Source organism: Pongo pygmaeus, chromosome 17 (assembly GCF_028885625.2).
Source record: "Pongo pygmaeus isolate AG05252 chromosome 17, NHGRI_mPonPyg2-v2.0_pri, whole genome shotgun sequence".
In the NCBI taxonomy this organism is placed as follows: Eukaryota; Metazoa; Chordata; class Mammalia; order Primates; family Hominidae; genus Pongo; species Pongo pygmaeus.
In genome coordinates this window covers 40,669,254-40,695,102 of record NC_072390.2, presented here as the reverse complement: position 1 = coordinate 40,695,102, position 25,849 = coordinate 40,669,254, and the positions used below count along the sequence as shown (strand labels likewise).

The 25,849-nt window shown below is 44.4% G+C and overlaps 1 protein-coding gene across 3 annotated transcripts in view; it reads right to left on the bottom strand.

Annotated features, from left to right (window-relative positions):
- The window catches only part of TAF4B (TATA-box binding protein associated factor 4b), a 168,329-nt gene extending 145,556 nt beyond the window's left edge, over positions 1–22,773 (bottom strand). Inside the window, exon 1 of one of the 3 annotated variants that reach the window (XR_010124160.1) lies at positions 21,890–22,718. Coding sequence is in view for 2 of the 3 variants with exons in the window: in XM_054460650.2 (XP_054316625.1) it covers positions 21,890–22,232 (343 nt within the window). In the remaining variant the exon portion in view is untranslated. Of the gene's footprint in view, positions 1–21,889 lie in introns of all 3 variants that reach the window. The other 2 variants (XM_054460650.2, XM_054460651.2) reach the window with 2 other exon arrangements.
- Between the last annotated feature and the right edge of the window lie 3,076 nt (positions 22,774–25,849).

Sequence of the window (25,849 nt, the reverse complement as noted above, 5' to 3'; positions counted from 1 at the left end):
GGGCATGGTGGCACGCACCTGTAATCCCAGCTACTCAGGAGGCTGGGGCAGGAGAAGTGCTTGAACCCAGAAGGTGGAGGCTGTAATGAACTGAGGTCATGCCACTGCACTCCAGCCTAGGCGAAAGAAAGAATGAGATTTTGTCTCCAAAAAAAAAAAAAATTAAAGTGTTGAGTTCATAATACAGAAAATTGTCACCATATAATGATAAGTGAAAATCAGGATATAAAAGTGATATCACAGAATCCCAATTATGTGAAAAATAGAGAAGGTATGCATAACATTTTTATTTCCAAAGAGACAAAAAACTTTTGGGAATGAAATGCTCTATATCTTAATTTCATTGGTGCTACACCTTTATTAAATGTTTCAGCACTCAATTCACCGTAAATGGGCTCCTTTTTTTTTTTTGAGAGAGTTTTGCTCTGTCTCCCAGGCTGGAGTGCAGTGGCGCAATCTTGGATCACTGCAACCTCTGCTCCCGGGTTCAAGCGATTCTCACGCCTCAGCCTCCCAAGTAGCTCAGACTACAGGCATGCACCACAATACCCTGGCTAATTTTTGTGTATTTTTAGTAGAGACCGGGTTTTGCCATGTTGGCCTGGCTGGTCTTGAACTCCTGGCCTCAAGTAATCCACCTGCCTTGGCCTCCCAAAGTGGTAGGATTACAGGCATGAGCCACCGCACCCAGCCAGGTTCCTCATTTTTTTTTTTTTTTTTTTTTTTTTTTTTGATATGGAGTCTCGTTCTGTCACCAGGTTGGAGTGCAGTGGCGCAATCTCGGCTCACCGTAACCTCCAGCTCCCTGGTTCAAGTGATCCTCTTGCCTCAGCCTCCAGAGTAGCTGGGATTACAGGCACATACCACCACGCCCAGCTAATTTTTGTATTTTTAGTAAAGACAGTGTTTCACCATGTTGGCCAGGATGGTCTTGATCTCCTGACGTCATGATCCACCCGTCTCGGCCTCCCAAAGTGCTGGGATTACAGGTGTGAGCCACTGCGCCCAGCCTAGGTTCCCCTTTTTTAATAACAAAAATTTTACCTCAATAAAGATGACATTTAAAAAGGAGATTAGGGGCCAGGTGCAGTGGCTCACGCCTGTAATCCCAGCACTTTGGGAGGCCGAGGCAGGAAGATCGCTCGAGCCCAGGAGTTCAAGGCCAGCCTGGGAAACAGTGAGATCCCAAATGTACCAAAAAAAAAAAAAAAATTAGCTGGGCATAGTGAGGCACACCTGTAGTCCCAGTTACTCAGTAGGGTGACGTGGGAGAATTGCCTTTGCTAGGGAGGTCAGTCTGAAGTGAGCCCTGATTGTACTAATACACTCCAGCCTGGGTGATACAGCAAGACACTGTCTCAATTTTTTAATTTTTCTTTGAGACAGAGTCTTGTTCTGTTGCCCAGGCTGGAGTGCAGTGGCACGATCTCAGCTCACTGCATACATCTGGGCTCAAGTGATTCTCGTGCCTCAGCCTCCCAAGTACCTGGGATTAGAAGTATGCACCACAACACCTGGCTAGTTTTTGTACTTTCAGTAGAGACAGGATTTTGCTATGTTGGCGAGGCTGGTCTCGAACTCATGACCACAAGTGATCTGCCTGCCTCGGCCTCCCAAAGTGCTGGGATTGCAAGATGTGAGTCATCATGCCCAACCCTGTCTCAATTTTTTTTAAAAGAAGGTTTTTAAAATACACTCAAAACTTTAGGGGGAGGGTAATATTTTTGTGTAATTTTTCTGTTTTCCAAATTTTCTACAATAAGTATCATCTTTTTAATTTAAAAAATAGGGAAAGGTAGGCACTGAGATAACTTAAAGACCCATACTTTCAGACGGCTGAGAATTTGGAGGGTCCTCATACATGTTAGCTAAATAGCAACCACAGAGTACCTATCGACAAATGCTGCATAAGTACCTTAAATATTCATGACACTTCTGCTGTGCAACATTGTATTCCACATAAATGGTGTTCCCCAGAGTTCTGTGATATGCAGACTCTGTATACTTATTCTATTTAACCCTTATGATATTTTTAAGACGGTATTAACCACATTTTAGAGACAATATAGCTGACATTAAGAATGAGATTGGGACAGGCGTGGTGGCTCATGCCTGTAATCCCAGCACTTTGGGAGGCTGAGGCGGGTGGATCACCTAAGATCAGGAGTTCGAGACCAGCCTGACCAACATGGAGAAACCCCATCTCTACTAAAAATATAAAATTAACCAGGCATGGTGGCACATGCCTGTAATCCCAGCTACTCGGGAGGCTGAGGCAGGAGAATTGCTTGAACCCGGGTGGGGTCAGTGGTTGGGGGGGGGGTTGCAGTGAGGTGAAATCACGCCATTGCACTCCAACCTGGGCAACAAGAGCGAAACTCTATCTCAGAAAACAAAAAAGAGAAAAAAAGAATGAGATTAGGCCGGGTGCGGTGGCTCACTCCTGTAATGCCAGCACTTTGGGAGGCCGAGGCAGGTGGATCACCTGAGGTCAGGAGTTCGAGACCAGCCTGGCCAACATTGTGAAGCCCCATCTCTACTAAAAATAAAAAATTAGCCGGCAGTGGTGGCACACACCTGTTGTCCCAGCTAATCGGGAGGCTGAGGCAGGAGAATGGCTTGAACCTGGGAGGTGGAGGTTGCAGTGAGCTGAGATCGTGCCACTGCACTCCAGCCTGGGCAACAGAGTGAGACTCCATCCAAAAAAAAAAAAAAAAACACACAAAAACAATGAGATTAATAACTTGCCTAGATTACAAAGCTATCAAGTGGTAGAGCTGGGATTCAAACTCCAGGACCAATGTTCTCTCCTATGTTGCTACACTCTATTACATTCCACAAAAAGCCAACCCTCCAAGCCCATTATTATCTGCAAACTTGATTGGCATACCATCTAGGCCTTATTCTGTGGTCTTGGACTGAACCTTCTAGACAACTACGTATCATATACCTAGTTTACTACAAGGTAACAAGAGCCTTCTTAGCCATAGTCATTCAGTAAGTAACAAACCCATACACTGGTATTATCATCCAGCCTACATTTCTCTATATTGAAATTCTACCTTCCCCCTCAATTACAATGCTCATATATTCTTACCATTAATTAATGTCTGGAAAATGACTTCTTAGATTCCAGGGGTAGTTTTCTAAAATTAAGTATTAATACTGTTGATTACATATTTAAACAATTTTTGGGGAGTAAAATTTAGCAATGCCTATTGAAATATTACCATTTGAACTATCAATTCCACTTCTAGCAATTTATCCTGTAAAAATCAACGTTTCCAAACTGCACAAAAATACACATGCAAAGATGTTAATCCAGCATCATTTTTAACAGCAGAAAGTAGTGCAAACAGTATCAATGCCTGCAAATAGGCAAGTGGTCAAAAAACAATGTTATGTCAATATAGTGGACTACTATGCAGTTGAAAAAATGAAGCAGTTATAGGTACTAATGAGAAGTGAAGCCAGCTGGACTTCCTGGGTCGAGTGTGGACTTGGAGAACTTTTCTGTCTTACAAGAGGATTGTAAAATGCAACCATCAGTGCTCTGTAGAAACACACCAATCAGCGCTCTGTAGATAGCAAGAGGATTCTAAAATGCACCAATCAGCGCTCTGTAAAATGCACCAATCAGCATTTTGTAAAATGTACCAATCAGTGCTCTGTAAAATGCAGATCCAATCAGCAGGATCCTAAAAGTGGCCAATCGCAGGGAAGACTGAAAAAAGAGCACTCTGATAGGACAGAAATGGAACATGTGAGGGGCCAATAAGGGAACAAAAGCTGGCCACCCCAGCCAGCAGCGACAACCCGCTTGGGTCCCCTTCCACACCGTGGAAGCTTTGTTCTTTCATTCTTCATAGTAAACCTTGCTGCCACTCACTCTTTGGGTCCGTGCCATCTGTAAGAGCTGTAACACTCACCGCAAAGGTCTGCAGCTTCATTCTTGAAGTCAGCGAGACCACAAACCTGCTGGAAGGAACCAACTCTGGACACATATTGGGGGCTCGTTCAGGATATCGCCATGCGGTACCATCAGACCCCTTTTGCTTGCTATTCTGTCCTATTTTTCCTTAGAATTTGGGGGCTAAACACTGGGCACCTGTCGGCCAGTTAAAAGTGACTAGCATGGCCGCCAGACTAAAGACACGGGTGTCAGGCTTTCTGGGAAAGGGCTCTCTAACAACCCCAGACTCTTTGGAGTTGGGAGCGTTGGTTTGCCTGGAACCAGCTTCCACTTTTCCTATACTTCTGGGCTGAGCCAAGGGTCGACAGAGAGGAAAGATATTCAGCTCTGGGGTCCCGACAAAAAGTTGGTTGACCCTGCAGCAGTGAGCGGAACTCTCAAAGTTACGTCGCCCAAGCGAGACTCACCCATCTATCCTATCTATCCTGACACTTGCCTCCTGCATCCTATTGCCTGTCAGACAAACTTCCTCCCACCTCTCTTCTCCAAGGCTAGTCCCACTTCTAAAAACCACTCCCTGTCCCTGGTGCTCTTCTAGTTTCTCTTATAAGAATGATTTCTAGTATATATTTCGGGGGGAGGTTCCAAGATGGCCGAATAGGAACAGCTCCAGTCTACAGCTCCCAACATGAGTGACACAGAATACCAGTGATTGCTGCATCCCCAACTGAGGTACTGGGTTCATCTAACTGGGGCTTGTTGGACAGTGGGTGCAGCCCACAGAGTGTAAGCCAAAGCTGCGGGGGCATCGCCTCACCCGGGAAGCACAAGGGGTCAGGGAATTACCTTTACTAGCCAAGGGAAGCCGTGACAGACGGTACCCAGAAAATCGGGACACTCCCATCCTAATACTGCACTTTTCCAATGGTCTTAGCAAATGGCACACAAGGAGATTATATCCCGTGCCTGGCTCAGAGGGTCCCACACCCACAGAACCACACTCACTGCTAGCACAGCAGTCTGAGATCAAACTGCAAGGCGGCAGCGAGGCTGGGGGAGGGACATCCGCCATTGCTGAGGCTTGAATAGGTAAACAAAGTGGCGGGAAGGTCGAACTGGGTGGAGCCCACCGCAGCTCAAGAAGGCCTGCCTGTCTCTGTAGACTCCACCTCTGGGGGCAGGGCATAACTGAACAAAAGGCAGCAGAAACTTCTGCAGACATAAACATCCCTGTCTGACAGCTTTGAAGAGAGTAGTGATTCTCCCAGCACAGAGTTTGAGATCGGACAGACTGCCTCCTCAAGTGGGTCCCTGACGCCCGAGCAGACTAACTGGGAGGCATCTCCCAGTAGGGACCAACTGACACCTCATATAGCTGGGTGCCCCTCTGAGATGAAGCTTCCAGAAGAAGGATCAGGAAGCAACATTTGCCATTCTGCAATATTTGCTGTACTGCAGCATCCACTGGTGATACCCAGGCAAACAGGGTCTGGAGTGGACCTCCAGCAAACTCCAACAGACCTGCAGCTGAGGGTCCTGTTAGAAGGAAAACTAACAGAAAGGACACCCACACCAAAACACCATCTGTACATCACCATCATCAAAGACCAAAGGTAGACAAAACCACAAAGATGGAAAGAAACCAGAGCAGAAAAGCTGAAAATTCTAAAATTCAGAGCACCTCTTCTACTCCAAAGGAATGCAGCTCCTCGCCAGCAACGGAACAAAGCTGGACAGAGAATGACTTTGACGAGTTGAGAGAAGAAGGCTTCAGACGACCGGTAATAACACACTTCTCTGAGTTAAAGGATGATGTTTGAACACATCGCAAAGAAGCTAAAAACTTGAAAAAAGATTAGACGAATGACTAACTAGAATAAACAGTGTAGAAAAGACCTTAAATGACCTGAGGGAGCTGAAAACCATGGCACGAGAACTACATGATGCATGCACAAGCTTCAGTAGCTGATTTGATCACCTGGAAGAAAGGGTCTCAGTGACTGAAGATCAAATGAATTAAATGAAGCAAGAAGAGAAGTTTAGAGAAAAAAGAGTTAAAAAAAAAAATGAATAAAGCCTCCAGGAAATATGGTACTATGTAAAAAGACCAAATCTACGTCTGATTGGTGTACCTGAAAGTGACGGGGAGAATGGAAACAAGTTGGAAAACACTCTGCAGGATATTAATCAGGAGAACTTACCCAACCTAGCAAGGCAGGCCAACATTCAAATTCAGGAAATACAGAGAACACCACAAAGATACTCCTCGAGAAGAGCAACTCCAAGACACATAATTGTCAGATACACCAAAGTTGAAATGAAGGAAAAAATGTTAAGGGCAGCCAGAGAGAAAGGTCAGGTTACCTACAAGGGGAAGCCCATCAGACTAACAGCAGATCTCTTGGCAGAAACTCTACAAGCCAGAAGAGAGTGGGGACCAATATTCAACATTCTTGAAGAAAAGAATTTTCAACCCAGAATTCCATATCCAGCCAAATTAAGCTTCATAAGTGAATGAGAAATAAAATCCTTTACAGACAAACAAATGCTGAGAGATTTTGTCCCCACCAGGCCTGCCTTACAAGAGCTCCTGAAGGAAGCACTAAACACGGCAAGGAACAACCAGTATCAGCCACTGCAAAAACATGTCAAACTGTAAAGACCATCGATGCTAAGAAGAAACTGCATCAACTAACATGCAAAATAACCAGCTAACATCATAATGACAGGATCAAATTCACACATAACAATATTAACCTTAAATGTAAGTGGGCTAAATGCTCCAATTAAAAGACACAGACTGGCAAATTGGATAAAGAGGCAAGACTCATCAGTGTGCTGTATTCAGAAAACCCATCTCACACACAGAGACACACATAGGCTCAAAATAAAGGGATGGAGGAAGATCTACCAAGCAAATGGAAAACAAAAAAAGGCAAGGGTTGCAATCCTAGTCTCTGATAAAACAGACTTTAAACCAACAAAGATCAAAAGAGACAAAGAAAGCCATTACATAATGGTAAAGGGATCAATTCAATAAGAAGAGCTAACTATCCTAAATATATATGCACCCAATACAGGAGCACCCAGATTCATAAAGCAAGTCCTTAGAGACCTACAAAGAGACTTAGAATCCCACACAATAATAATGGGAGACTTTAACACCCCACTGTCAACATTAGACAGATCAATGAGACACAAAGTTAACAAGGACATCCAGGACTTGAACTCAGCTCTGCACCAAGCAGACCTAATAGACATCTACAGAACTCTCCACCCCAAATCAACAGAATATACATTCTTCTCAGCACCACATTGCACTTATTCCAAAATTGACCACATAGTTTAAAGTAAAGCACTCCTCAGCAAATGTAAAAGAACAGAAATCATAACAAACTGTCTCTCAGACCACAGGGCAATCAAACTAGAACTCAGGATTAAGAAACTCACTCAAAACCACTCAAGTACATGGAAACTGAACAACCTGCTCCTGAATGACTACTGGGTACATAACGAAATGAAGGCAGAAATAAAGATGTTCTTTGAAACTAACGAGAACAAAGACACAACATACCAGAATCTCTGGAAACATTTAAAGCAGTGTGTAGAGGGAAATTTATAGCACTAAATGCCCATAAGAGAAAGCAAGAAAGATCTAAAATTGACACCCTAACATCACAATTAAAAGAACTAGAGAAGCAAGAGCAAACACATTCAAAAGCTAGCAGAAGGCAAGAAATAACTAAGATCAGAGCAGAATTGAAGGAAATAGAGACACAAAAAACCCTACAAAAAAATCAAAGAATCCAGGAGCTGGTTTTCCGAAAAGATCAACAAAATTGATAGACTGCTAGCAAGTCTATCAATAATAAAGCAAGTCTATCAAGTAATAAAGAAGAAAAGAGAGAAGAATCAAATAGACGTAATAAAAAATGATAAAGGGGATATCACCACTGATCCCACAGAAATACAAACTACCATCAGAGAATACTATAAACACCTCTACGCAAATAAACTAAAAAATCTAGAAGAAATGGATAAATTCCTGGACACATACACCCTCCCAAGACTAAACCATGAAGAAGCTGAATCCCTGAATAGACCAATAACAGGCTCTGAAACTGAGGCAATAATTAATAGCCTACCAACCAAAAATAGTCCAGGACCAGGTAGATTCACAGCCAAATTCTACCAGAGGTACAAAGGGGAGCTGGTACCATTCCTTCTGAAACTATTCCGATCAATAGAAAAAGAGGGAATCCTCCCTAACTCATTTTATGAGGCCAACATCATCCTGATACCAAAGCCTGGCAGAGACACAACCAAAAAAGAGAATTTTAGACCAATATCCTTGATGAACATTGATACAAAAATCCTCAATAAAATACTGGCAAACTGAATCCAGCAGCACATCAAAAAGCTTTTCCAACATGATCAAGTTGGCTTCATCCCTGTGATGCAAGGGTGGTTCAACATACGAAAATCAATAAACTTAATCCAGCACATAAACAGAACCAAAGACAAAAACCACATGATTATCTCAATAGATGCAGAAAAGGCCTTTGACAAACTTCAACAGCGCTTCATGCTAAAAACTCTCAATAAGTTAAGTATTGATGTGATGTATCTCAAAATAATAAGAGCTATTTATGACAAACCCACAGCCAATATCATACTGAATGGGCAAAAACTGGAAGCATTCCCTTTGAAAACTGGCACAAGACAGGGATGCCCTCTCTCACCATTCCTATTCAACATAGTGTTGGAAGTTCTGGCCAGGGCAATCAGGCAGGAGAAAGAAATAAAGGGTAATCAATTAGGAAAAGAGGAAGTGAAATTGTCCCTGTTTGCATATGACATGATTATATATTTAGAAAACCCCATCATCTCAGCCCAAAATCTCCTTAAGCGGATAAGCAACTTCAGCAAAGTCTTAGGATACAAAACCAATGTGCAAAAATCACAAGCATTCCTATACACCAATAACAGACAAACAGAGAGCCAAATCATGAAGGAACTCCCATTCACAATTGCTTCAAAGAGAATAAAATACCTAGGAATCCAACTTACAAGGGATGTGAAGGACCTCTTCAAAGAGAACTACAAATCACTGCTCAACGAAATAAAAGAGGACACAAACAAATGGAAGAACATTCCATGCTCATGTACAGGAAGAATCAATATCATGAAAATGGCCATACTGCCCAAGGTAACTTATAGATTCAATGCCATCCCCATCAAGCTACCAATGACTTTCTTCACAGAATTGGAAAAAACTACTTTAAAGTAGTTTAAAACTTTAAAGTTTTAAAAGTAGTTAAAAAAACTAAAGTTCATATGGAGCCAAAAAAGAGCAAGCATTGCCAAGACAATCCTAAGCCAAAAGAACAAAGCTGGAGGCATCACGCTACCTGACTTCAAACTATACTACAAGGCTATAGTAACCAAACAGCATGGTGCTGGTACCAAAACAGAGATATAGACCAATGGAACAGAACAGAGCCCTCAGAAATAGTACCACACATCTACAACCATCTGATCTTTGACAAACCTGACAAAAACAAGAAATGGGGAAAAGAGTCCCTATTTAAGAAATGGTGCTGGGAAAACTGGCTAGCCATATGTAGAAAGCTGAAACTGGATCCCTTCCTTACACCTTATATAAAACTTAATTCAAGATGGATTAAAGACTTAAATGTTAGACCTAAAACCATGAAAACCCTAAAAGAAAACCTAGGCAATACCATTCAGGACATAGGCATGGGCAAGGACTTCATGTCTAAAACACCAAAAGCCAAAATTGACAAATGGGATCTAATTAAACTAACGAGCTTCTGCACAGCATAAGAAACTACCATCAGAGTGAACAGGCAACCTACAGAGTGGGAGAAAATTTTTACAATCTACCCATCTGACAAAGGGCTAATATCCAGAATCTATAGAGAACTTAAACAAATTTACAAGAAAAAACCCCATCAAAAAGTGGGCAAAGGATATGAACAGACTCTTCTCAAAAGAAGACACTTATGCAGCCAACAGACACATGAAAAAATGCTCATCATCACTGGCCACTAATCACTGATTTGCAGAGAAATGCAAATCAAAACCACAATGAGATACCATCTCACACCAGTTAGAATGGCAATCATTCAAAAGTCAGGAAACAACAGGTGCTGGAGAGGATGTGGAGAAATAGGAACACTTTTACACCGTTGGTGGGAATGTAAACTAGTTCAACCATTGTGGAAGACAGTGTGGCAATTCCTCAAGGGTCTAGAACTAGAAATACCATTTGACCCAGCCATCCCATTACTGGGTATATACCCAAAGGATTATAAATCATGCTGCTATAAAGACACATGCACACGTATGTTTATTGCGGCACTATTCACAATAGCAAAGACTTGGAACCAACCCAAATGTCCAACAATGATAGACTGGATTAAGAAAATGTGGCACATATACACCATGGAATACTATGAAGCCATAAAAAAGGATAAGATCATGTCCCTTGTAGAGACATGGATGAAGCTGGAAACCATCATTCTTAGCAAACTACTGCAAGGACCGAAAACCAAACACCGCATGTTCTACCTCATAGGTGGGAATTGAACAATGAGAACACTTGGACACAGGGTGGGGAACATTACACACTGGGGCCTGTCGTGGGGTGGGGGGAGGGGGAAGGGATAGCATTAGGAGATATACCTAATGTAAATGACGAGTTAATGGGTGCAGCACACCAACATGGCACATGTATACATATGTAACAAACCTGCACATTGTGCACATGTACCCTAGAACTTAAAGTATAATTAAACAAATAAATAAGGTATAAATATTAGTTCATTACTTATAAAAAATAAATATATAAATTTCAGGACTCTGTTCCCTTCTTTAGGCACCCGGGCTCACCAATCAGACATAATTTTTGCCCAAAGCCCCGTCACAGAGTAGGGACTATCTGGAATTTTAGGATCCCTCCTCAGACTAGCAGGCCTAACAAAAGCTATTCCCGAAGCTAGGATATGGGGAGCCTCAGAAATTATATCCTTCCTATTCATATGATAAGAAGTGAGGACAAAAGGCATCACTCTTCCAACCCTGGAGATCCCTTCCCTTCCTCAGGGTATGGCCCTCTACTCCATTTGGAGGCACATCATCTTTATAGGCCAAGAGTAAGGTCCCAATACCAATAGGAGAAAATGCTTAGGACTCTAATAGGCTTTCAAAAATGCGTCAATAAGGCCCACTAAATCCGATTTTTCTTGGTCCCCTTTGTGGGCTAAGAGGAAAGGCAAAGGTACAGGTTTTCGAGAATGCGTCAGTAAGGGCCACTAAATCTGACATTCCTTGGTCCTCTTTGTGGTCTAGGAGGAAAACTATTGTTTCTGCTGCTGCTTCGGTGAGCACACCTATTCCGAACAGCAGGGTCCAGGGACTGTTGCAGGTCCTTCGGCAGGGGGAAAAAACCACAGGCGGTTTTCTCTTTCTGATGGGAAACGCTCAGGCATCAACAGGCTCACCCTTGAAATGTATCCTAAGCCATTGGGACCAATTTGACCCAAAAAACCTGAAAAAGCAGCAGCTTATTTTTTCTGCACTACGGCCTGGCCCCAATATTCTCTCTCCGATGGGGAAAAATGGCCAACTGCGGGAAGTATAAATTACAATACTATCCTGCAGTTTGACCTTTTCTGTAAGAGGGAAGGCAAATGGAGTGAAATATCTTATGTCCAAGCTTTCTTTTCATTGAAGGATAATTCACAACTATGCAAAGCTTGCAATCTACATCCCACAGGAGGACCTCTCAGCTTACCTGCATATCCTAGCTTCCCTACAGCCCCCATTCCTATTAATGATAAGCCTCCTCTAATCTCCCCCACCCAGAAGGAAACAAGCAAGAAATCTCCAAGGGACCACAAAAAAATGCCAGGCTATCGGTTATGTCCCCTTCAAGCTATAGGGGAACGGAAATTTGGCCCAACCCGGATACATGTCCCTTCTCCCTCTCTGATTTAAAGCAGATCAAGGTAGACCTGGAGAAGTTTTCAGATAATCCTGATAGGTATATAGATGTCCTACAGGGTCTAGGGCAAACCTTCAACCTCACTTGGAGAGATGTCTTGCTATTGTTAGATCAAATCCTGGCCTTTAATGAGAAGAATGTGGCTTTAGCTGCAGCCCAAGAATTTGGAGATACCTGGTCTCTTAGTCAAGTAAATGACAGAATAACAGCCAAAGAAAGGGACAAATTCACTACCGGTCAGTAAGCCATCTCCAGTATGGATCCCCACTGGGACCCATACTCAGATCATGGGGACTGGAGTCACAAACATCTGTCGACCTGTGTTCTAGAAGGACTAAGGAGAATTAGGAAAAAGCCTATGAATTATTCAATGATGTCCACCATAACTCAGGGAAAGGAAGAAAATCTTACTGCCTTCCTCGAGCGGCTACGGGAGGCCTTAAGAAAATATACTCCCCTGTCACCCGACTCCCTTGAAGGTTAACTGATCCTCAAAGATAAGTTTATTATGCAATCAGCTGCAGATATCAGGAGAAAGCTCTAAAAGTGAGCCCTGGGCCCTGAACAAAATCTGGAGGCATTATTAAACCTGGCAACCTCAGTGTTCTATAATAGGGACCAAGAGGAACAGGACGAAAAGGAAAAGCAAGATAAGAGAAAGGCCGCAGCCTTAATCATGGCCCTCAGACAAACAAACCTTGATGGTCAGAGAGGACAGAAAATGGAGCAGGGAAATAACCCGGTAGGGCTTGTTATCAGTGTGGTTTGCAAGGACACTTTAAAAAAGATTGTCCAATGAGAAACAAGCTGCCCCCTCACCCATGTCCGCTATGCCAAGGCAATCCTTGGAAGGCACACTGCCCTAGAAAACAATGGTTCTCTGAGCCAGAGGCCCCCAACCAGATGATCCAACAACAGGACTGAGGGTGCTCAGGGAAAGCATCAGCTCATGTCATCATCCTCACTGAGCCCCGGGTAAGTTTAACCATTGAGAGCCAGAAAATTGACTTCCTCCTGGTCACCAGCGCGGCCTTCTCAGTGTTAATCTCCTGCCCCAGACAGCCGTCCTCAAGGTCCGTTACCATCCGCGGAATCCTGGGACAGCCTGTGACCAGGTATTTCTCCCACCTTCTCAGTTGTAATTGGGAGACTTTGCTCTTTTCACATGCCTTTCTTGTTATGCCTGAAAGTCCCACACCCTTATTAGGGAGGGAGATATTAGCCAAAGCTGGAGTTATTATTTGCATGAATATTGGGAACAAGTTACCCATTTGTTGTCCCCTAGTTGAGGAGAGAATCAACCCTGAAGTCTGGGCATTGGAAGGACAAAAAATGCCCACCCAGTCCAAATCAGGCTAAAAGACCCCACCACTTTTCCTTATCAAAGGCAATATCCCTTAAGGCCTGAAGCTCTTAAAGGATTACAGGATATTGTTAGACATTTAAAAGCTCAAGGCTTAGTAAGAAAATGCAGCAGTCCCTGCAACACCCCAATTCTAGGTGTACAAAAACCGAACAGTCAGTGCAGACTGGTGCAAGATCTTAGACTCATCAATGAGGCAGTACTTCCTCTATATCCAGTTGTACCCAACCCCTATACCATGCTGTCTCAAATACCAGAAGCAGCAGAATGGTTCACTGCTCTGGACCTCAAGGATGCCTTCTTCTGCATTCCCCTGCACTCTGACTCCCAGTTTCTCTTTGCCTTTGAGGATCCCACAGACCACACATCCCACATCAACAGTCTTGCCTCAAGGGTTTAGGGATAACCCTCATCTGTTTGATCAGCCACTGGCCCAAGATCTAGGCCACTTCTCAAGTCCAGGCACTCTGGTCCTTCAGTATGTGGATGATTTACTTTTGGATACCAGTTTGGAAGCCTCATGCCAGCAGGCTACTCTAGATCTCTTGAACTTTCTAGCTAATCAAGGGTACAAGGCATCTAAATTGAAGGCCCAGCTCTGCCTACAACAAGTCAAATATCTACGCCTAATCTTAGCCAGAGGAACCAGGGCCCTCAACCAGGAACAAATACAACCTATACTGGCTTATCCTTGCCCTATGACATTAAACAGTTGTGGGGGTTCCTTGGGATCACCAGCTTTTGCCAACTACGGATGCCCGGCTACAGCAAGATGGCCAGGCCACTCTATACACTAATCAAGGAGACCCAGAGGGCAAATACTGTATCTAGTAGAATGGGAACCAGAGGCAAAAACAGCCTTCAAAACCTTAAAGCAGGCCCTAGTACAAGCTCCAGCCTTAAGCCTTCCCACAGGACAAAACTTCTCTTTATATGCCACAGAGAGTGGGAATAGCTCTTGGAGCACTTACTCAAACTCGTGGGACAACCCCATAACCAGTGGCATACCTAAGTAAGGAAATTGATGTAGTAGTAAAAGACTGGCCTCACTGTTTATGGGTAGTTGTGGCGGTGGCCATCTTAGTATCAGAGGCTATCAAAATAACACAAGGAAAGGATCTCACTGTCTGGACTACTCATGATGTAAATGGCATACTAGGTGCCAAAGGAAGTTTATGGCTATCAGACAACCGCCTGCTTAGATACCAGGCGCTACGCCTTAAGGGACCGGTACTTCAAATATGTAAGTATGCAGCCCTCAACCCTGCTACTTTTCTCCCAGAGGATGGAGAACAAATTGAGCATAACTGCCAACAAATTGTGGCCCAGACTTACGCTGCCCAAGAGGATCTCTTAGAAGTCCCCTTAGCTAATCCTGACCTTAACCTATATATCGACGGAAGTCCATTTGTGGAGAATGGGATACAAAGGGCAGGTTATGCCATAGTTAGTGATGTAACAGTACTTGAAAGTAAGCCTCTTCCCCCAGGGACCAGCATCCAGTTAGCAGAACTAGTGGCACTTACCCGAGCCTTAGAACTGGGAAATGAAAAAAGAATAAATGTGTATACAGATAGCAAGTATGCTTATCTAAATCCTACATGCCGATGCTGCACTATGGAAAGAAAGGGAGTTCCTAACCTCTGGGAGAACCCCCACTAAATACCTCAAGGAAATCATGAAGTTATTGCACACAGTGCAAAAACCCAAGGAGGTGGCAGTCTTACACTGCCAAAGCCATCAAAAAGGTGAAGGAGAGAAAAGGCAGAAGGAAACCGTCGGGCAGACGCTGAAGCCAAAATTGCTGCCAGGCGGAACCTCCCATTAGGAATACCTATGGAAGAACCCTTGGTATGGAACAACCCTCTCCAAGAGATTAACCCCCAGTATTCCCTGACTGAAACAGAATGGGGACTTTCACGGGGGTACATTTTTCTCCCCTCGGGGTGGTTAACAACAGAAGAGGGAAAGGTACTCATACCCAAAGTCAGCCAGTGGAAAATACTTAAGACCCTCCACCAAACTTTTCATATAGGTATTGAGAACTCTCATCAAATGGCCATATCCCTATTTACAGGGCCAAATCTCCTCCAGACCATCCAGCAAGTAGTCAAAGCCTGTGAAGTGTGCCAAAGGAATAATCCCTTGGTCCATCGTAAGGCCCCTCTGGAGGAACAAAGAATAGGGCACTATCCCGGAGAGGACTGGCAGTTAGACTTCACCCATATGCCTAAGTCAAGGGGATTTCAATACTTGTTGGTCTGTGTTCATACCTTTATAAATTGGATAGAAGCCTTCCCCTGCAAGACAGAGAAGTCTGAGGAAGTGGTTAAAGTCCTAATTCATGAAATAATTCATGAGCAATGAAAAGCCCATACACAGCCCTGTAACCACGAATACTGTCTTAACTTTCCAAGCCCCTTTATGCATCCAGCGCAACCTGTTATCAGGCCTGCCCCTGGGGCACCTACTATCCCATCAGCGTAATTACACCCTACAACTTCAAGCCCCAGCTAATCATAGTAACTTCTGAGTCACCCAAACAGCTCCATTCAGATGGCTTGTCTGCTTCTCAGGGCCTCCAAAAATCATCACTTCCTCCCTGCTTAACGAACAGTCTGGGTTTTTCAATGGCAAACATACTCCCAGCATGACCATTCACCTCTGGACCCCCTGCAGCAGCGCCCCCACCGCTAGTGAATGCCTTCTCATCCCTTCTTTCAATTACTTTCTTGAATGCTTCCTAGTAGATACAAAACGGTTTTTTCTCCAATGGGAAAATAGAACACAGAAAGCCACTCAGTTTGCTCCCAACACCCCTCTCCAGCCGCTCACCAGAGCTACCTTGGCAAGTACTTTAGGAGTATGGGAAAATGAAAACAACAAATTCACACACCTTTTTAACATACACAACCAATTCTGCCTACCCAGCCAAGCCATATTCTTCTTATGTGGAACATCAACCTATATCTGCCTCCCCACCAACTAGACAGGCACCTGCACCTTGGTCTTCCTAAGTTCCAACACTGACATTGCCCCAGGAAATCAGACCCTATCAGTGCCCCTCAAAGCTCAAGTCCATCAGTGCAGGGCCATACAACTAATACCACTACTTATAGGGTTAGGAATGGCCACCGCTACAGGAACCAGAATAGCCAGTTTATCTACTTCATTATCCTACTACCACACACTCTCAAAGATTTCTCAGACAGTTTGCAAGAAATAACAAAATCTATCCTTACTCTACAATCCCAAATAGACTGTTTGGCAGCAGTGACTCTCCAAAACCGCCGAGGCCTAGACCTCCTCACTGCTGAGAAACGAGGACTTTGCACCTTCTTAGGGGAAGAATGTTGCTTTTATACTAACCAGTCAGGGATAGTGCGAGATGCCACCAGGTGTTTATAGGAAAAGGCTTCTGAAATCAGACAATGCCTTTCAAACTCATCCCAACCTCTGGAGTCGGGCGACATGGCTTCACCCCTTTCTAGGTCCTGTGATAGCCATCTTGCTATTACTCGCCTTCGGGCCCTGTGTTTTTAACCTCCTTGTCAAATTTGTTTCCTTCAGGATCGAGGCCACCAAGCTACAGATGGTCTTATAAATGGCACCCCAAATGAGCTCAACTCACAACTTCTACTGAGGACCCCTGGACCAACCCACTGGCCCTTTGACTGGCCTAGAGAGTTCACCTCCGGAGGACACTACAACTGCAGGGCTCCTTCTTCGCCCCTATCCAGCAAGAAGTAACTAGAGCGGTCATCACCCAACTCCCAACAGCAGCTGGGATGTCCTGTTTAGAAGGGGGCGGGGAGAGATTGAGAGGTGAAGCCAGCTGAACTTCCTGGGTTGAGGGCCGACTTGGAGAACTTTTCTGTCTTACAAGAGGATTGTAAAATGCACCAATCAGCGCTCTGTAAAATGCACCAATCGGCAGGATCCTAAAAGTAGCCAATCGCAGGGAGAACTGAAAAAAGCGCATTCGGATAGGAAAGAAACAGAACATGGGAGGGGCCAATAAGGGGATAAAAGGTGGCCACTCCAGCCAGCAGCGGCAACCCGCTCAGGTCCCCTTCCACACTGTGGAAGCTTTGTTCTTTCGCTCTTCACAATAAACCGTGCTACCGCTCACTCTTTGGGTCTGTGCCATCTTTAAGAGCTGTAACATTCACCTCCAAGGTCACGGCTTCATTCTTGAAGTTAGCAAGACCACAACCCACCAGAAGGAACCAACTCTGGACACACTAACACTTAAAAGACACAATAGGTGGGGCACAGTGGCTCATGCCTGTAGTCTCAGCACTTTGGGAGGCTGAGATCAGCAGATCACTTGAGGCCAGGAGTTCAAAGATCAGCCTGGCCAACACAGCAAAACCCTGTCTCTACTAAAAAGAAAAAAATTAGCCTGGTGTGGTGGCACACACCTGTCATCTCAGCTACTTGGAGGCTGAGACATGAGAATTGCTTGAACCCAGGAGGCAGAGGTTGCAGTGAGCTGAGATCGTGCCACTGTACTCCAACCTGGGCAACAGAGTGAGACTCTGCCTCCAAAAAAAAAAAAAAAACAAGCAGCTGGGTGGCTCACATTTGTAATCCCAGCATTTTGGGAGGCCAAGGCAGGCGGATCACCTGAGGTCAGGAGTTCAAGACCAGCCTGACAAACATGGAGAAACCTCATCTCTACTAAAAATACAACAAAAATTAGCCAAGGGTGATGGCGCATGCCTGTAATCCCAGGTACTCAGGAGGCTGAGACAGGACAATTGCTTGAATCCGGGAGGCAGAGGTTGTGGTGAGCCAAGATTGCACCGTTGCACTCCAGCCTGGGCAACAAGAGCAAAACCCATCAAAAAAAAAAAAAAAAAAAAAAAAGCAAAACAACACACCACAAGTTTGTTAATTACTTTGAAGTGGAAATTACATTTTAGTGATTTTCACATGAACATATACTGCTTTTGTAAGTAGAATAACCAAAGAAATCAAAACTCACACTGATATGTGTGATGACCCTCAGAATCCCTTAGGGGCTGCAGTCCTATTGCCCCCTACTCTCTCCATATATGCCTATATTCAAATACTTAAGCGCCTTCGTGCGCAACTTACTAGGCCCTGAGGATAATAGTGACATAGAGTCCCTGCTTACAGAAGCAGGGACTTGTCATCAAAAAGGATCTTGTAATCAAAAAGAAAACAAAGTGTGGGAGTACTATGAGGGTTAAAGCACGGCACCCAAATGGAAACACGTAACAGGAGAACCTAACCTTGCCTTGAGGAAGAGCCGCAGGAGAGGAGCACCAGCACTTTCTCCTGTGGGCTGACTACTGACAGAATAACGCCATGGCCACTATCACTATACGCTGACTCTACAGTCTGAAAATCAAACAGTGGATGGTGTATGGTGAGCACTGAAAAGAATACCCCTCATTTCACGAAGCACTGTGACAACTGTGGAAGTGATGATCATGTACACTGTATCCCTTTGATAAAGCCAGAGTGGAAACAAAGAACTTATCCAAGGACTGGATCAAGAAGTTGGGAAAGGAGATGCAAATTCTATGCCCTGTCTCAGCATGAAAACAGGCTGATGAAAAGGGACCTCACTGCTTCATAAGTAACTTTCACACTTTTGTACAGTATGACTGTCATGCAGAATTTATCCCAGTTTATGACCTAAAAGAAGGAATCAAGTCCTTGCTTATCATTCTCAAACAGGTGATAGACAAGATGAAGAATATCAAGAAGAGAAAGAACCACAGTTCAGCCTAAAACTCCACATGTTCACAAAAGACTGAAGAAATTACTGAAAACCTTTTATTACTATTTCCTCAAATACCCTCTTGTGCATTCTTTTTATTTCGAGCTCCTGCTCCCTAGAAAAACCTGTGGTGCATATATATATATATATTTTTTTAAACCAGTTCTGTTCATAGATGAAACTCTGAAGTAAAGAGAATCAAATACTTAAAGTATTCATTATCTTCAAAAATGAAGAACTGACATATATAAGCACCCTTGTGTAATCAAGTGCTAATTCTTGGTATGCAAAGGAAATAGTACAAGATTCAGGCCAGCGCAGTGGCTAACGCCTGTAATCCCAGCACTCTGAGAGGCCGAAGCAGGCGGATCACTTGAGGTCAGGAGTTCGAGACCAGCCTGGCCAACATGGTGAAACCCCATCTCTACTAAAAATACAAAAATTAGCCGAGCGTGGTGGCGTGTGCCTGTAATCCTAGCTACTAGGGAGGCAGAGACGGGAGAACTGCTTGAACCCGGGAGGCGGAGGTTGCAGTGAGCCGAGATCATGCCACTGCACTCCAGCCTGGGCAAAAGAGTGACCCTCCGTCTCAGAGGGGGAAAAAAAAAAAAGAAAGAAAGAAAAGAAATAGTACAAGATTCATAACCTTTTTAAAAAGTTACTTTAATCAGTGTTTCCATTTCATTCTTCAACTATTGGTTATCTTATTCTGCCCAATAAGAGCACAGATGTAGTTAGTACACCCTTCTGCCACACGTCAGCAGAAAATTCCCAAAAGCAAATCCCCACTTCCTCTATAACAACCAGTTCCTAAAGACAAATTATCTTCTCTCTCTCTTTTGTAGGGGTTTCTCAGAGGTAAATAGCATGCAATGTTTTTAATAAAGTGCTATGAACATAATTAGACTATGGTCCTAGTTTGCTATTATTTAACTCTGCCAAGTTTCAATTTTGGTTCCTTGGTATATAAAATGAAAGACTGGAATCTAAAGTTCTCTGAATCACCTTTCAGTACTGACACTCAATGAGGCATACCGTACACATACAAGTAAAAAAATAAGCATAGCGTTGTGGAAAGAATAAACAGACCTGAGCTAAAACTCCCCCGACACCTATGGGTTGCCTGGCATTGGACAAATTATTTACTCTTAGAGACCTCTTTCCTTATTTGCTACCTACCTATTATGACCAACAAATAAAAGAATATAAATAATTTGTTAAAAGTGCTTAGCATGATAAGGCCCCAATCCTCCAGTAAGTGATTCATTCTCACTTACCAGCAAGTTTTCACTCTTGACGGTTCTTTCTTTAGGGGGTTGGGGAGGGATGGAGAGGGACAGAGTCTCACTCTGTTGCCCAGGCTGGAGTGCAGTGGCAAGATATCTCGGCTTACTGCAACCTCCACCTCCCGGGTTCAAGCGATTCTCGTGCCTTAGCCTCTCGGACAGTTCTTTCTTAATACTTTTTTTTTTTTTTTTTGACTATTTATAAACAAACTTCAGTGACTAGACAGGATTTACAGTTTAACAAATTAGGGGGTAATTTCATTCTAACACATTCAGAACTACTTTATAAACATATTTGCAGAATAACAACTCAGAATAACAATTTAGAACTGCCAAATAATGTATTCGGTGCTGCACACTGCCGTAACACTGCCTTAACAATTTTACATACCTTGTATACCATATAAAACTGAAACAGAACTTCATAAAAAGTGAAATCTATCCACAACGTGTATGACTAACTATAACATTAGATACAAAAAGGGCCCCTGTCATTTTATTAGGGGATATAGAATCTTTTGAATCAATGCTTCCCCTCTTTTACCATCTTTGCAGTTCAGAGTTCCAATTACTGCTAAACAAAATTAACAGAAGGCAAATTCCAAGAGACTTTCAGTAAAGAAAGGCTGAACACCCCAAAATCATTCAGCATATTTACAATATGTAAATTATCACAAAGCAAAACCTTTATACAAATCATGAAATACAGCCCAATAGAGTAAAAAGCCCTAGGATAGAAAGTAGTGAAAGACTCATTAACAGTAGCGTTGACACATGGCTTCAATTGCAACTGTAACAATTGCATGACTGATCTGTTTGTCAACTGTGGCACGTGTTCCCAGTCAGGGGTTCTGCTAATTGAAAGTTAGAATCGTAAGACATTTAAAGATTGTGCAGGTACAGCATTATTCGTACTTGGTACTAGAAAGCAGTAAACCTATTCTGACTTGGTTAAATTTAAAAATCTCTTTCAGTTGTAATACACAAGAACTTCACTGTTAGGCCGTGAGCGGTGGCTCACGCCTGTAATCCCAGCAATTTGGGAGGCCGAGGCAGGAGGATCGACTGGGCCCAGGAGTTCGAGGTTCCAGTGAGCCGTGATCGTGTCACCGCACTCGACTGGGCGACAGAGCGAAAACATACCTCATTCGTTCATTCATTCATTCATAATTAATAAAATAAGTACAACGCACTTCTACATAATCTAAGCGTATGGAAATCCACGGTATAAACTGGTCCATCCTCCACATGGAAATTAACTTCGGCTATATTATCTCCCCCACCTAAGAGCCAGTGCCTGAAAGCCCCCCCGAATACGCTGATGTAGCTTTTTACTGTGTCACTTAGGTGAAAAGATTCTTTCCTTAAATATGAAAAGAAAAACTATGCAGTAATGACACAAAAAGAATATGTTAACTGTAAAGTCAAGATTATAAAAGGTTCCCGTGGCTCAGAGTTTTTTTAGGGGCAATCTGGGGCTGCGACTTTTCCCGTCGCTGCCAGCTGGACCGACAGACGAGGCTGGAAAGGGTGATCAACATACCCGGAGGAAGCTGCAAATTAGCAGGAAACTGGATTGTCGTGGTGTTGGGGGCTTTCACGGCGACTATCTGAGGAGCGGGCAGCCTAGGGCCGCTGCTGAGTTGAGGAGGGGCGCTGACCGGAGCCACTTTGGTCACCAGGGTCCCCACGGGGGACCGCAGGGGCTGGGACGCCGTGGGCTCCACGCAGACGCTGACAGGAGCCTTAGTCACGGCGCCCAGGGCCACCGGAGTGCTCTCCACCCGCACCGGCAGCGACCCGGCCGGGGCCATGGTCACGGTCCCCGAGGCACTCACAGCAGCCGAGGAAGCGGCGCCGGCGGGTTCGGTGAGGCCGGCGGGCATCCCCCAGGGGCTCAGCGGCAGCTGCGGCGCTGCGGTTCCGGGAGCAGAAGTGAGGGGAGGCTTGGCGCGCGGCAGCCGACTCCGGTGCTGTTCGGGCTCCACAGCATCGCTGGGGAGAGGCGCGGGGGCCGCAGCAGCGAAGTCAGTGACGGGCGCCGGCTGCACGGCAGGACACGCGCGTCCCGGACCTTCCTCCCGTCCGCGCGAGCCTGGGCTGCCCCCGGAGCGACACCCGCCCGACCTCTCGCAGCTTCCTCAGCGGCGCTCACACGTGCGCTGCCTCAGCCCTGCGCCTCAGGCTCGGGTCCCGCTGCGGGGAAGCCTGGACGTGCGGCTCCCGGAAGGTCGTCGCTCCCACCTCGAGCCTAACTGCGCAGCTGCTCCCCCGCCAGAAATTTCAAAACTACGAACCCGCAGCTCCCAGAGCCCCCTACGCGCGCCTAGCACGGCCCCGCCGCGCGGCCACGCCAGCCATGTTTATATAGCCACGCGGAGACCTCGCGCACGCGCCCGGGCCGCCGCCGCCGCCCCGGGTTTCCCCGGGATCCGGCCGCATGATTGGCCAAGGAGCGGAGCCGCGCCCGTGACGTCACTGGGGACGGCTCCAGGGAGCGTTAAAATCTTCCCCAGAATCGCCAGCAAGGAGGGGCGATACCAGAAACCTATCACGTGGGAGGTGCAAGCTGTACTTGGAAAACTGCGGCATCCGTGTACCTCTCCTTGTGTCCCCTGTAGTGTGTTCCTCGAAAAGCCAGGACTAGACTATCTCCAGGATTCTATTTTTTAAGGAGAAAATGGGGAGGACTGATTTCCGAGAAGAGGGACTCAATAAGAATTCAATCACGCATTTTCATTGTTTTTCTCTGCTGTCTTCACACTGAAGTGTTGCTAAAATTAGCAGTTAGAATTGACATTGTAAAAATTAAAATGTATAGTTTTATAGTCTGTGAGATGTATAGTTTTATAGTCTGTGAGATGTGCCTGTTTTCATATTTTAGAGTTAAACTGCCTAAAATCTTAAATGGAAAATCGTTTCTTCTTTGGTGCTGCTATAGGTGTCTCTATCACCTCTAAACATTAAAATTGTATGTCTGTCTTCTTCAAAACTTAATGCCTTTTGATATCTATATAATTAGATTCTAGCACTTAGATATTAAGTGCGATCCTAGATATTATCTGGATAAATAAAAGCTGTTGAGTGAATCGATATGAAAAAACTTGCCTCTTTGTAATGCAGTCAGAGAAGATGCCTTAATTTCAAGCTAAAGTCATAACATTGTATGTTTGTAGGAACCAACACTGCACTGAAAGGCGATTTTACAAGTAGGCAGATGCTATGATCTGAATGTTGTGGTGTTTTGTTTTGTTTTGGAAACAGGATCTAACTCTGTCACCCAGGCGGGAGTGCAGTGGCACCATTGGCTCATTGCAGCCTCCACCTCCTGGGCTCAAGTGATCCTCCTACCCTCCTACCTCAGACTCCCGAGTAGCTGGAACTACAGGGGAGCGGCACTATGCCTAGCAAAAACGGGATCTCGTTATATTGTCCAGGCTGGTCTCCAATTCCTGAGCTCCTGCCTGGGCCTCCCAAAGTGCTAGGATTATACCCCCAACTGAGTGTTAAAATGCTAAAGCTGAAGTTGATAGTATTAGAAGGTGGGGCCTTTGAAAGGTGATTAGATCATAAGGGTGGAGCTCTCATGAATGGGATTCCGTTCAGGACAAATCATGTTAAAGTGATGAATATGTTAACTTGATTTAATTATTTCATGACACATGAAAACATAACATGATACCTCATAAATACATACAATTATTATTTGTCAGTTAAATACATTAAATAAATAATTTTTTTAAAAAAAAGAAACCTCAGAAAGATCCCTCACCCCTTCCAGCATGTGAGGTTATAGTAAAAAGACTGCTGTCTAGGAAGTAGACTCTCATCAGCTACCACATCTGCCTTGATGTTGAACTTCCCAACCTCTGGAATTATGGGACATAAATTTCTCTGTTTATAAGCTACCCAGTTTATGATATTTCATTATAGAAGCCCAAGTGGACTAAAATAGCAGGCAACCTGATGGTTACAGCTCCTGCTTTTCCACCTCTCTGTAAACGTGTGCCGGCACGTTTAGATAAGATCTACTCACAAGATCTAGTAAAGTCCACACACTTACTACCTTTACTGTCTCTCACTTCTTGACCAGTCTAAATCCATCTCATGACCTAAATCAATCACACTCCCTCCCTTTCTATGGTGAATTCCCTGATCACTTACCTTCTAGCAAATGCCTTAAAGTGGAGTTGGGGAGAGAAAAACTCAATTTATTGAGCACCTCCTGTGTGCTGGTCACCAAGAGATGCATTTCCTTTTTCTAACTGCTTCATTTTACAAACTTAAAAACTGCAGTTAAAAGAGTAATGTTTCCAAGAAGCTGGAATTCAAACTCGTCAGTATGATGCCAAAGTACATCTCTTTCCATTACTCCAAAAATGTCTGATTAATCATGTATCCCACAGTGCCCTTGGCAAAATGCCTTGAGCATAAAAGGCATTTAATAAATATTTGCTAAGGTAATGAATTGAATGAAGCTATGCAACATTTTCAGTGAAGCAAAATGGTGTAGTGTATTTGAATCTTAGATATGTTCTTCACTAACTGGCCGAATTATCCCTGATTTTTCTTCCCTCCATATAGTATGTTTCAATAGATACTTGGGTACGGAAGGATCAAAGTTTGTTTATAGAACTCTCCCTTTCTAAATTTCCACTGAGACCTCCACCCTCAACTCACATACTTTGTTTAGATAGGTAATTAACCTCCACCATCAAATTACAAAGAGACTTGGTTGGGGAACTATATTTTTTCATAAAGTTAACCTTATGCATTTCTCTCTCTCTCTCTCTCTCTCTCTCTCTCTCTCTCTCTCGTGTGTGTGTGTGTGTGTGTGTGTGTTTCGGCAGGGCGGGGCGGGGTGGCGGTGAGGTTGTGCAAGGGAGAACAGGGTATCCCTGTCTCTGTCACCCAGAGTAGTTCAGTGAGGCCATCATGGCTCACTTGCAGCTTCAACCTCCTGGGCTCAAGAAATCCTTTCACCTTAGCCTCCCAACCACAGGCTGTACAGCCATGCCTCGCTAATTTTGTTTGTTTGTTTGTTTGTTTTGCAAAGACAACGGTGTAACTATTAGGTTGGTGCAAAAGTAATTTCGGCAATATGTTGCCAAGGCTGATTTCAAACTCTTGGACTCAAGTAATCCTCCTGCTTCAGCCTCCCAAAGTGCTGGGATTACAGGCATGAGCCACCCATTTATCTTACAATTGTTTATAATATGCAAATGCCTGATGTGGTGGTTCCTGCCTATAATCCTAGCACTTTGAGAGGCCTCAAGCAGGAGGATTGCTTGAGGCCAGGAGTTCAAGACCAGCCTGACCAACATGGCAAAACCCCGTCTCTATTAAAAATATAAAAACTAGCTGGGCGTGGTGGTGCACACCTGTAATCCCAGCTACTCCGGAGGCTGAGGTAGGCGAATTTCTTGAACCTGAAAGACGGAAGTTGCAGTGAGCTGAGATCGTAACACTGCACTCCAGCCTAGGTGACAGAGCAAGACTCCAT